We start from the raw sequence: 11,828 nt of genomic DNA, 5'->3' as shown, positions 1-11,828 counted from the left end.
CATTAATATTTCATACCTACAGACTCAACATTTTTTTGAATAAAGGAGTATTATTGGAAGTATTTTTCTCTGCTTTTGACGACAATTTTTGAGTAATAATAATGGTTTATTGTTAACAGGACATCCCAAACACAAGTCCCTTTTATATATTAGTTTCAGAACATCGGTGTGTTCATTTTCACTACATAATCCTCCACAAAGAACTCCCTTAATATTGAGTAGAATAGAGAGTAGGAGTCAGCCATCTTGTTGTTGTTTTTTCAAAAATGGAATGCCTGGGCAAAGTTACCCAGAATGCATCTTCACTGTTGCCATGGCCACATCTCTACATCGTGAGCATTGTGCAGAAATTCCAAGTGATGTCATGATGATGCTGTGATGGTGCTTTGTGACCTCATCTGATAGTTCCAAATGGGAACCTGCAAGGAGACCAGTTTGAGTTTCAAGGCACAGCATATCTTGGCTTAGCAGAAACCAGTCTGACGCTGACAACACAACAGTTAGGTATTACCAGTTGCTACTGTGTGTGTATCATTGTCATCTTAAAAAAAACATGTCGTGCAATAAGGAACCAGCGGAATTGGGAGGTGACTACGCTGGAGTTAGGAGGAGTCTTGGGGCAGTTCAAGAACATCTCAAGACCCTACATGTGGAAATGCAATCCATAGAAAAACAGTTCGGCAGCTTTCCAGCGCTGGGGGAGCAGTTTGACGCTCTGAAGGCAGAGGGACATGTCGCCAGGCGCAAGTGTGCCTACCTCGAAAAAGCAGTGAGGGTTCTTAATGAGAAGATCGAAAATAACGTTACCGTAGAGGCGATGTTCCAGGACTAATCCAGACAAACAAGGAATTGGAGCGTGAACGACAGATCCTCGAGGAACAGATGTTTGACAAAGCTAGATGAGCTGGATAGCATCGATGCTATCAAAGCTGAGCATGAAGCTGCACTATGTTGGACAGAGAAAGCTCGAAGCACAGATTAAAGAGGTGCGTTCATCGATCCAAAGCTATTCTGCTGCAGAGGAAACGCTCGATGCATTGAGAAGTGACGCAGAGGAACCATCAGAGTAAATGATGGCCTTGAGGAAGAACTTCAGTATCTCAAACAAGGAAAGAGCAACTTCAGGATCGTTTCCAAGTGTCTAAGGCAGAGATAGAGATGGTTTTACAGAAGAACCAGGCTCTGCAGCAGGAAGTGGGCGATCTCTGCAGGGAGCTTGAAAAATGAAAGCATGGTGGCAGTTTGAGATAGACGAAATGAACCGGTCGAAATATGAGGAAATGAGCCAAAACCGGAAGACTTGCAAGAAGAGATCTTTGAGCTTTCAAGGAGGCTTCTGGGTTTAGAGGATCTCTTCTGGGGTCATACAACATTGCGAAGGAAGAAAAAGAGTTTGATTCTTCCAGCAAATGCAATTGTTGCAACAAAAAGAAAGTCGAGTTGTGCCAAGAACTTGAGAACGAGGACACCATTATGGAAAGTTGCAACGCAATGGTGACAGAAAAAAGCCGCCATGAGCCTCGAACATGTCTCCCTGCGAGAAGAAGTGTTGCAGCTCAAGGAAAGGCATCTGCGTTTCATGGAGCTCGAGGACTCTTACAAGGAGGCGAAAGCTGAGAGAGAGGACGTTACGAGGAAGAACGAGGCTTTGATTAAAAAGATCCAGGGTTTGAGCAATGAGGTTCACAAGGAAAAGCATCTCATGATCAAGTACAAGGCTTTGAAGGCATCCAACGAGACCTTGAGGTGTGATAGGGCCGCCATGTCGAAGGATCTCGTGGATCTTAACCTACAGATTGGTGTTTTGAGGAAGGGTCGTTCTCAGAAACAAAACCGTGCAGGAAAAGATAAACGACCTGCAGTCTATGTTGATGAGCCACTGAGGGAAAGAAACACAGCGGTTCAGAATCCAAACGGCGATCAGGACCGAATGAACGGCTTGAATGGTGAACAACGTCACCCGTTGACAATGACTTCCTTGAACACATGAAAACGGTTCAGGAGCCAGGAGATAAAAGCCACTAACTTATCCGTGGCATAACGGGTTTTCTCCGGGGGCACCGGGTTTTTCCCAAAATGTACGATTTAAAAAAAAACAAACATTAGTAAGATGTCTTAGCATGACATCAGGGGGCTTAGATATTCTTCCAGCAAGCTACAATTACAACGAGATAAATACCACGGGTTAAAGTTCATTAACTTGTCCGTGGCATAGCGGGATTTCTCCGGGAGCGCCGGGTTTTCCCAAATGTACGATTTAAAAAAAAAAAAAACATTATTAACATGGATCTTTTTTTTATTATGACATGTTACTTGTTAGATGCTTTTATCCAAAGCGACTTACATACTCAATACTGTGGCTCCCACAGGAGCAATTTGGGGTGAAGAGTCTCAGGGACACAACGACATGCTGACTGCAGTGGGGTTTGAACCTGTGACCCCCTGACCCCAACACCTAGGCACTAACCCACTACGCCACACGCCTCCATCTTAATCTAGAGCTTGGCGTTTTGAAGAAGGGTCGGTCTCATGTGGTGACATTCGATCACTTGGATGGTTTGAAAGCGGAAAATGACCTCCAGCTAAATAATCTGGATGATGTCAACGAAGAGATTTAGGTTCAACGGTGACTTTTAAACATTATTAAGATTGTCTTAGCATGGCATCAAGGGGCTACACATGTTTTTACCAGCAAGCTACAACCTTACATTCATAATGTCAGCGGAGGGAGGGGGGCGGCGCTGCGGAACAGCAGAGTGGCGAGGGAGAGCTGTCGTCTTCCCTTTACAAGCTTCAAACATGTATTTATCGTATGATTTGGAAATAAAAGTTTCATATTCTGAAAGCCAACACTTTGTTTATTTAAAATCAAGCAAAACACCCGAACCCCGAAAAACTTTTTTTTTACGCAAATCCACGTTTATTTTGAAATGAGACTTTGCGCCTTCCGACTGATTTCGATAGAGCAGAGACCTGTACTACGAAGCCGGTTCAACCTAACCTGGATATGTTTGAGTTAGCCAGTTGGCCTAATCCAAAACATACGCGCTCTCGCTAAACTGTACTACGACGCGGGTTATCAAGTGAATCGCTCAAGCCAGCCGTTTCCTATCTAGTTAGGTGTTCACATGAAAGGGGTGGTATTTGGAGCATTCGACCAATCACAAACATGGAGAAGCGTACTGACAGCGCAGCGTCATACTTCCTGAATGAAAAGTCAACTTTAATATTAGACATATGAAGAAGTTAAACTTTAAACATCCATGACTTAAACACTTTATCCAGGATCAAAGCCACATAGCTGCACCTGCAAGGTGAATACAGCTGGTAACAGAACAAGTGTTTGAATGCGTACATTAACAGGTTTATGATATCACTGCCCCGTCTAAGACACGATCTGACTTAATTACATTTGACTCGAGTGTTTCGTCAACTTAATGTGTTGCTTAAAATAATACTTCTGCATACAGTATGTGACACTGTGAGTGTTGCAACGGCCCGATACGGCTCAGCTGACTCAGATAAGAAAATATGATACATTATGAAGTGATATGCCGCGGACTGTACTTAATGTTACTCTGATCCGTTATGTCGTGGCAGATATTTAAGTAAGCTTTCTTAACGCCAATGTTATAATAGTCAGATTATTCTGAAGATGGAGGTGATATTCTATTAATGTTCACGTTCACACAGTCGGTGATTTTTGCCGGCAACGGCAGTTGCAGGAAAGACTTTCTCCTGTAATATGACTTGATCGCTTTAAAACTCTGCACACCTGAGCTCTGATTGGTCAGCAGGCAGTGCTTTCACTGAGTTGATCTCTTAGCCTGCAACCTAACCTGCTCCGGAGCAGGTTAGCCGCTCAGCATAAGTTACCATGGAGATCTAGCCTGCTAAAAAGAGAACCAGCGTCGTAGGACCGGAAAGCCGGAGTTTTCCCTGAAGTTAGCCGGCTAAGCGAAAATCCTGCTTCGTAGTATACTCCCCGGGTCACAAATGATTTTCTGTGAGAAAAACAATATAAAAAGAAATAAGTAATAACATAATAAGTCTATTGTGATATTGGCATAGAATACCTTACTGCACATATATGACTAATATTAGCCATGTGAGGTCGGCCCAGACCCTAGGGGTTTTTAAATCTACACTAAAGACTCACTTCTTCTCTCTGGCCTTCTAGTCTGAGCGGAGCACGACTCCTGACATTTCCCTGTGTGTTGTAAGGGAAACTTCTGCAGCAATGGAAAGTCAGGACTCAGAGACACGAGGAGAGTTGGAGCTTTGATGTCAAACACGGATCTTTAATACAAGCATCGGCCGGAGAAATTCACATCACAAGTCACACAGTCAAAGGTTCTGACTGCACGGGTGGGTTGCCATGTCAAATCTGATCCGCCTCGCATCTTGGTAGACCTTTTAACTAGTATACAGAGAGTCAATTGGGGGACGGTACGTGACACCTGGGAACAATGGAGATGTCTCTGACATCCGTGGTGCTTAGAAGCCCGCGTTCTCACAGTCGTAAAACCCCCCTGTGCCCGCCAGGTCAGGCCATAAAACCTGGTAGTATCAACATACGACTCCATTATCACATTCCTTACGGGAGATTGGAAGCAGGGATGGTCGTAAATGTCAACACACAGAATAGGTGTGATTTTTTTATTTGTGCTGTTGTTAAGTGTTTTTATTGTAAAGTGTTTTTATTGTAAAGTATTTTTGATTGTATGTACAGCACTTTGAACCAAAAATCGTTTTGAAATGTGCTATATAAATAAAACTTGATTTGATTTAAATAGTTCATTATTCTGTGTCATAATAATGCTTCGTGGTCATTTCAGAGTGTCTACCCGTGTTAAACTGTTACAGCCCACACGCAATGATCCAATACTTCTACATATTGGTGTTTAATAATGTCAAAATAAATAAAAGGAGGTAAAAGACTGACAGTTATGCACCAGAACATCTCGATTAGTGCCGTCGTCATTTTAAGTTAAGTTGCTACGCCACTATTTTATCTTAGCGAACACACACACACACACTAGAGGGAGTTTCTTAAAGTAACTAACAGGGCTTTTCTCCTTTCTTGCAGTTGAGCGTTTAGGTGACCCAACGCAGCACCTTTGAATGAGCTCAGCCACACACACAGAATATGGTGCCACAACAATTCAACTTTTTATGAAGGGCCAAACAACACACACACAGAGATAGAAAGAGAGAAGAGAAAGAGAGAGAGAGAGAATAGAGAGAGAGATAGAGATATAGAGAGATAGAAGAGAGAGAAGTAGAGATAGAGAAGAGATTTTTCCAATATATTGAAATCAGTGTTAAAACATAGAAAAGAGACTGGAGATAGGGACACGTGTTTGATGATAAAGAGAACATGAATAGAGGGGACACAAACTGTGTTTGATTATAAAGAACAAATGTGAGAAGAGGGGACACACGTGTTGATGTGGAAAGGAGCATGGAGAATGGATTTTGCATAATAGGATGCCTTTAAAAAAATTACAATCAATCAAACATACGGATGGCTATGGACATATGGAAGCACGTTTGACAAAGACATAAACAGGCCGTCCACACGCCCCTTAATTGTGGCTTACAGTTGGTGGGATGGACTAAAAGTAGTGCTGGTTCCGTGGTCCTTCCGGGGGCCCTTTTTGTCAATGATTTCTGTGATTGAGAAAACTGTGGTCAGGTCTGTGAACAAAAAGACGAATGATCTGATTCTCCTTCCGGTTTCTAACCGTGGCCAGGTCTGTGTAGCGTGTCCTGCAGTTAAAGCTGAGCGTCATCCCAGGTCAACTCTTGTTCATACCAAATGAAACGCTGATCGCCTGTTCCTAATGAAAGAAAAAGTAAAAGAGATGAGAGAAAGTCGAAGCATAGAGAGATGTCATGAATTGTTGTCGGAGCTTCTTTGTAATCTCTCCTGAAATAATACAACACATCAAGCCACTTGATTTATATCTATACAATCTGGACCGAGACCATCATAGCAGATGAAGGAGTTCCTCAGGGAGCACTGCTCGTCCTCCCACAACCCTCCTTCCGACATCTTCACACACATCTGGTCCCCGCCAAAGTTGTCAGGCTGACGCTCATCCCAGTTCCTGTAGAAGCTTTCATTGTCTTCGTCTGAAAATGACCACGTCCAGTTTTTGAAGTTCAGCCCGATCCAGGCCAGATCTCCAAATTCTTCCATGGAGTCCTTGGCTGTCTGCAACAGCTGGTTCATGTCTTCCATGTCAGAGACGGTGGCCAGATCAGTGTACAGTTTTCTGCAGTAAGTCTGGGCATTCAACCAGGACAATTCATCGATGAAGTGGTACTTTTTAAAGCTGCATTGTGCAATAGAACACAGCGCTGTGGATGGAAAACACAAATGCCCATCGGTAGGAAGTCACTCAGTGTTTTCAATAGTGTTCAACGTGATCGATAAGCACAAGTAGGTGAAACCAGGGGATCACCTATGAATTAAAGGTCCCCTATCATACTGTTCTGAGAGATATTTGGTTCAAAAGAACTCAATGGTGCTCTAGGAGGAGATTCAGGTGATAAGGTGGGGGGGTTACCTTGGTTGGTGATTGGCTAATGGTTACACAAGACAAAAAATCGTTATGACATCATAAAGTGGCCAAAATCTGATTTGACAGGTTTTTATATAAATGGATCAGGACAAAAAGTGAGCGAATCTTTTTTTTCCTGAAACTTTCTGAATCTCTTTACACAGAGGAGACACATGTTTATGTACAAAAGACATGAACAAGTGGAGTTTGCATAACAGGTGACCTTTAAGTCTGGACTACAATGATGAAGATACCAATATTGCCACCAATATAAAAAAAACATTTGTCATACTTTTTGTTTGAAAACGTGTTCCCAGAATGATGGAAAAATCCTTACATTGTTAAAACTTGTAAAACTCGTATTGATACAAATAAAGGATCCCAAGTAAACATGTTGTCGTTCAGGGGGTAAAACCAATCCTATTTCTCCTCTACCCATATGCTTTAAATATAATTAAAAGATGTTGTCCTACTGGTTAAGCGAGTTGAAAAACCGGAAACTATTTGTTGATGACATTAGTCAAATGTACCTGTGAGAAACAAGAGGACAGAAATCCTGCCCTTCATGTCTCGCAGCTTTCTTCACACGTGTTCCTGTAACACACACATCATTATTTACTGTGCACAAAACGAAAGGTTCTCATTCGCTCATTGTCATATGTAAAAGCCTTTATTTGCATGCTGTTCGACGCCCCATGCAGTAGTTAAAGGTGGGGTAGGTCAGAAACAGTTTTTGTTATATTCCATGGAATGCTCTTAACATCCCGATAGCAATGAATATATTAAATGCTTTGACAATAAATACATAAACACAATTTATGAAACAATTTCATCTGTGGAAGCCGTAGCGCTGTAAAAAGCACGACCAATCATCTGAGCCGGCCCGGCTAAAATAACTGGATAGCCTACCTGGCTGTCAGCCTTCCATCTGTGCACACACTTATCTCGTGCCCTCATTGGTCATGTGTGCATTCCAGCCTGTCCTCCTACAAAAAACGACCAAATAGGTCGATTGTTTAAACAGCTTAGATTACGACCCATAGCCACGTTTTAAAGTGTAGCACCTCTAGTGGTCGTGTATGAAACAACATGCTCCCGTTTATTCGTTTAATCACAAATAACCCTCTCTGGAAAATCCTAAATTGTAGACTAGTTTGGCCATTAAAATGCTTTTTGATTAAATTTCTAGCGAGAAGTGTATATTGTACTTTTAGAATCCACGTCCAGTGGATGTGTAGGATCTATAGTTTGATAGATATTACGAAGATGATTTGAGGTCTCGCCAGGATAACGTGTATGCAGCTTCCATGTAAAGTTAGCGTGGGTGAAAACAGTTTTTCCGGTCTCGAAGTTTTCATAATAAAACCGGATATATTCCCCTCACTGTCAAATGATTACACAGTGATATCTCCATTACTCATCCACTAAAAAACATCAGTTTATCCTTGTTAATTACACAATATTGATTGGTTTAAATGGTGTACAATGCTTTTGTGTTTTTAACCTTCAATTCAGAGAAACAAATAGTTTTTTAGGAGTTTAGACACTACAGTTTCCGAAGACACTACACAGAATCCCCAGCTATCGTTTGGGACTACAACATCCACCTTGCTTTACAAACCCCATGATTAGTCCTCAAGCCCTGTGATTGGATGTTGGAGTGGCAGTGTGACAAGGTGACGCTGAGCGTCAACAGCTCGTTGAAATGGAATGGAACCACGGCAGACTTTCCAAAACTGGAATTGGACGGGTCCAGCCCCCGGGTCCAGCCCATACATCCATGGTCCAGCCCCCCCCCCCAGAACTACACATGCTGGATATTGTGTGTTTCGCAACATTATATGGCACGTCTCTTTATAAGACGTTTTCGTATTTCTCACAATTAGAAGTTGCCAGTATTAAACTGTGTACACCCCTGGAGGTTTAGGGGATACGAAACACAGTGGTGTTATCAAATGTAAAACATATAATTAATAAATGGGTGAATTAATATACCCACATGACACCTAAGGTCAGAAGAGCTTTATTTAACAGCTGGTCTTATGTCTGTGCAATTGTCAAGGTTCAGAGGCAAATTTTGCAAATATGGCAGTAGCCATCGATCATCTTAAGATAAGATATACTTTATTGATCCCAAGTTGGGAAATATTTTTGTTACAGCAGCATACTACTTTGTTCTACTCCACTACAATTCAGAGGTTAACCTGGTATTTTTACTCCACTACATGTATTTTAGTTACTTTGCAGATTCTGATTAATGATGTGAAATATAAACAACCATTAAATCAGACTTTAGTTACACCTGACACCAAAATAAACTATGCAATATATTGGACGTAAAGCACGTTGTCAGACTTCATATTTATCTGTGGATAACCCCAACGTTTTTTTCTTATTCAAAAGAAGACCTTAACTTAAAGTAATGTTTAAATAAAGCCTTATTAGTTTGTCTGTTTTGCACATCCTCCTGTTAATATCTTTGGACGTCCTGCACTAAACTGTTTTATTGTAGAGATCATCTTCTTGATATTTTCAATTTTGTATGTAGGCTACTCTTAATATTTAAATGTTTTCATCAAATAAAACTTATTCAACAACAACATTCAATAACATGCTTTAACCACTAGGCGGCGCGGGTTAAAAAAACAGTGGTGTAGTTAATAAAACATAATAATATCAAACATAATATGACTATTAACTTTATTGTGAAATTAAAACAGAACGGTAAAGAAGAATACAGTTTCAGTCTCTCGATTTGAAGCTTATGCATTGTACCATGAACCTGTAACAGTCAACAGCATGAGTAGTTGGAAAGGTAGTAAATAATTTAAAAACTACAACAAAAAAAACTTTCTATCAGCTGTGCACCGTTATGGTGTAAATATAACCTATACCAATTGGATCAAATATAAAAGTCAGCCTAATTAGTGTTGATACTGTAAGGAGACGTATTGTGTGAAAAGAAATGGAAGATGTTGTTTAATTGCTAATATATTTATGGTCCACGTCACGTATTCAGTTTTGGCGGCATTTCTTACAGTTTGTCAAAAGGTCTTCTGATCAAGGCTCTATAAATAAATATCTACGGCAGATATGTAATATTTAATGCAGCCGAACCGTGTATTACAATGCCGTTATGTGATGACTTCCAAAGAGAAAAGCAAGAACACTTGGAATAAAGTAATATTTTATTTAAAAAAAAATGTTTTTCCGATTTCATATCGGATAAACACCATATCCCAACATGCATTGCGGCGATGTTTTAGCCTATCAAAACCTCTGAAAAAAGAAAGGCGTCTCAGAATCGAAAGAGAAAAACCTATGGGAAAAACACAAAAGCATTGTGCACAATTTAAACCGATAAATGTCGTATAATTAACAAGGATAAACTGATGTTTTTTAGTGGATGAATACTGCAGATATCACTGTTAAATCATTTGGTCATTGGTTTTATTATGAAAACGTCGAGAAATACTGTTTTCAACCAGTAACTTTACATGGAGGCTGCCGCAAACCTCAAATCATCTTCGTAATATCTATCAAACTATAGATCCTACATATCGACTGGAGGTGGATTCTAAAAGTACAATATACACTTCTCGCTAGAAATCTAATCAAAAAGCGTTTTAATGGCCAAACAATTTAGGATTTTACAGAGAGGGTTATTTGTGAATAAACGACCATCAGTAACGTTGGCATTCAACGGGAGCACTAGAGGGCGAAAACTTTAAAACGTAATTATAGGACGTATTAAGCGATTGAACAAATGACATATTTGGTCGTAATAATTGGGCCTGAACAATCGGCATATTTGGTCGTATGAGTTGGAGGACTTGTTGCACCGTTCGTGTGTGTTGGAGGAGAGGCTCTGTAAGGAAGTCTGAAGGAAGAGGCAGATTTTTTTTCGGCTAAATTCTTTCAATTCTAGCGCACTCGAGCTGGTTTCTCCATTCTTACCTACCCTACCTTTAAGTACTTTACTAAAATACAGTAACAAAGCACAATTCGATGTGATTGAATTTGAAGAATGTCATTATTCATTTGCACTTGACTATTCAGAAGTAAATATTGTACATTATTCTCCATTATATTAAACATTAATGCACTAGTAATTATAATCCAATAATGTTTGTTTCTTACAATTACATTTTGATGATAATTATACTGTACTTTGTAGTCACATTTCAAAAGCTAGACCTATAATGGAGCAGTAATGTATTGCTAATTTTACCTAAATGAATGTCCAAAAATCACAACAGCTCTTTACAAGCTGCACACCATACATCATTTTTACTACACCATGTTAAGAAAAAGAAAGTGCCAGGAGAAAATGATTACTCTGCAAAACTGCTGTTTTGAATTCTTTGAAAAATATGCATCAATGGATTTAGTCAATAATCTGAATACTCCTGCAGATGGATACATTTGGTTTTGTAAAATTGTTCAATTAAAGCACCAAGAGAAAAATATATACATTTTAAAATAGTATCTATTTTGTATTTACCTGTAGCTTTGTAGAGTCGTCCTCGTCTCAAGATCTCTTACCTTCCCAAACTGTGGTCTCTAAACTTTGTTGCGCACAATTTATGTAAAGCTTTTCTTGTTATGCAACAATTAGGTAAACCCTCTTGCCCGACAAGTTTCTGGTTCTTCCCCACATTCTCACTCTGAAGTGACACAAGATTTTTGGAACAAACAGGTTTTAGTGGGAAGACTCAGGGCGCCTCAGGAGTTCAAAGAAACACTCGGACCACTAAACAGCTTCTTGGTTGAACTTTATTGAAATAAAAGCAGCCTTTCAGCAGTGACGTTTGGTGTCAAAAAGGTCACACTGGTGTCCTGACAAGTGCATAATGACTTTAAGCAGGGGTAGACATTAAGGGTAAAATTCAGCTGGCCCTCCGGGCCGGTGGAATTTTATTATCACTGGCCCCACCATTGTAACCACTGGCCCGGAGCATTCGTCCAAAAAAAATCGACTAATAATGAAGAAAATTAACACATTTGTTGCAATAGTCATTTATGCACTAACTACATACTACTTGTACTACAACATTTGAATCATCAGTTCTTCCTCATTTTCCTCAATTGTTCATATTTGGTTTATTAAAATAATGATATTGTGGTCATTGTTCAAAAATGTCTGCTATTATGAGTATTATTTGTATAATGCACTTTCTGCCTTCCTGTCATCAGGAGTTAGACATGTAATGGCTATGTAATTGATTTGATTAGAACCTTCATTATCCTAAACTGCTG

The 11,828-nt window shown here is 40.1% G+C and overlaps 1 protein-coding gene across 1 annotated transcript; it reads right to left on the bottom strand.

Moving 5' to 3' along the window:
- Positions 1 to 5,778: 5,778 nt before the first annotated feature.
- On the bottom strand, positions 5,779 to 11,167 carry LOC117556896 (C-type lectin domain family 10 member A-like). The gene is made up of 4 exons (XM_034232487.1): positions 11,074 to 11,167; positions 7,100 to 7,163; positions 5,992 to 6,366; positions 5,779 to 5,843 (listed from the first exon to the last, which is right to left on the bottom strand). The coding sequence occupies exons 2-4, from the start codon at positions 7,134 to 7,136 to the stop codon at positions 5,779 to 5,781; spliced, it is 477 nt and encodes a 158-aa protein (XP_034088378.1). The 5' UTR covers positions 7,137 to 7,163; positions 11,074 to 11,167.
- Positions 11,168 to 11,828: the final 661 nt, after the last annotated feature.

Source organism: Gymnodraco acuticeps, unplaced genomic scaffold (genome assembly GCF_902827175.1).
Source record: "Gymnodraco acuticeps unplaced genomic scaffold, fGymAcu1.1, whole genome shotgun sequence".
In the NCBI taxonomy this organism is placed as follows: Eukaryota; Metazoa; Chordata; class Actinopteri; order Perciformes; family Bathydraconidae; genus Gymnodraco; species Gymnodraco acuticeps.
Note: the sequence above shows the minus strand (reverse complement) of the source record. Positions and strands in the feature narration are given on the sequence as shown.

Coding starts and splice junctions, on each gene's coding strand:
- LOC117556896 (XM_034232487.1), bottom strand. CDS start 7,136: ATGAAGGGCAGGATTTCTGTCCTCTTGTTTCTCACAG. Junction 6,367..7,099: donor TGTCCTCTTGTTTCTCACAG/GTACATTTGACT, acceptor TTCCATCCACAG/CGCTGTGTTCTATTGCACAA. Junction 5,844..5,991: donor CTCCTTCATCTGCTATGATG/GTCTCGGTCCAG, acceptor TTCTTTCATTAG/GAACAGGCGATCAGCGTTTC.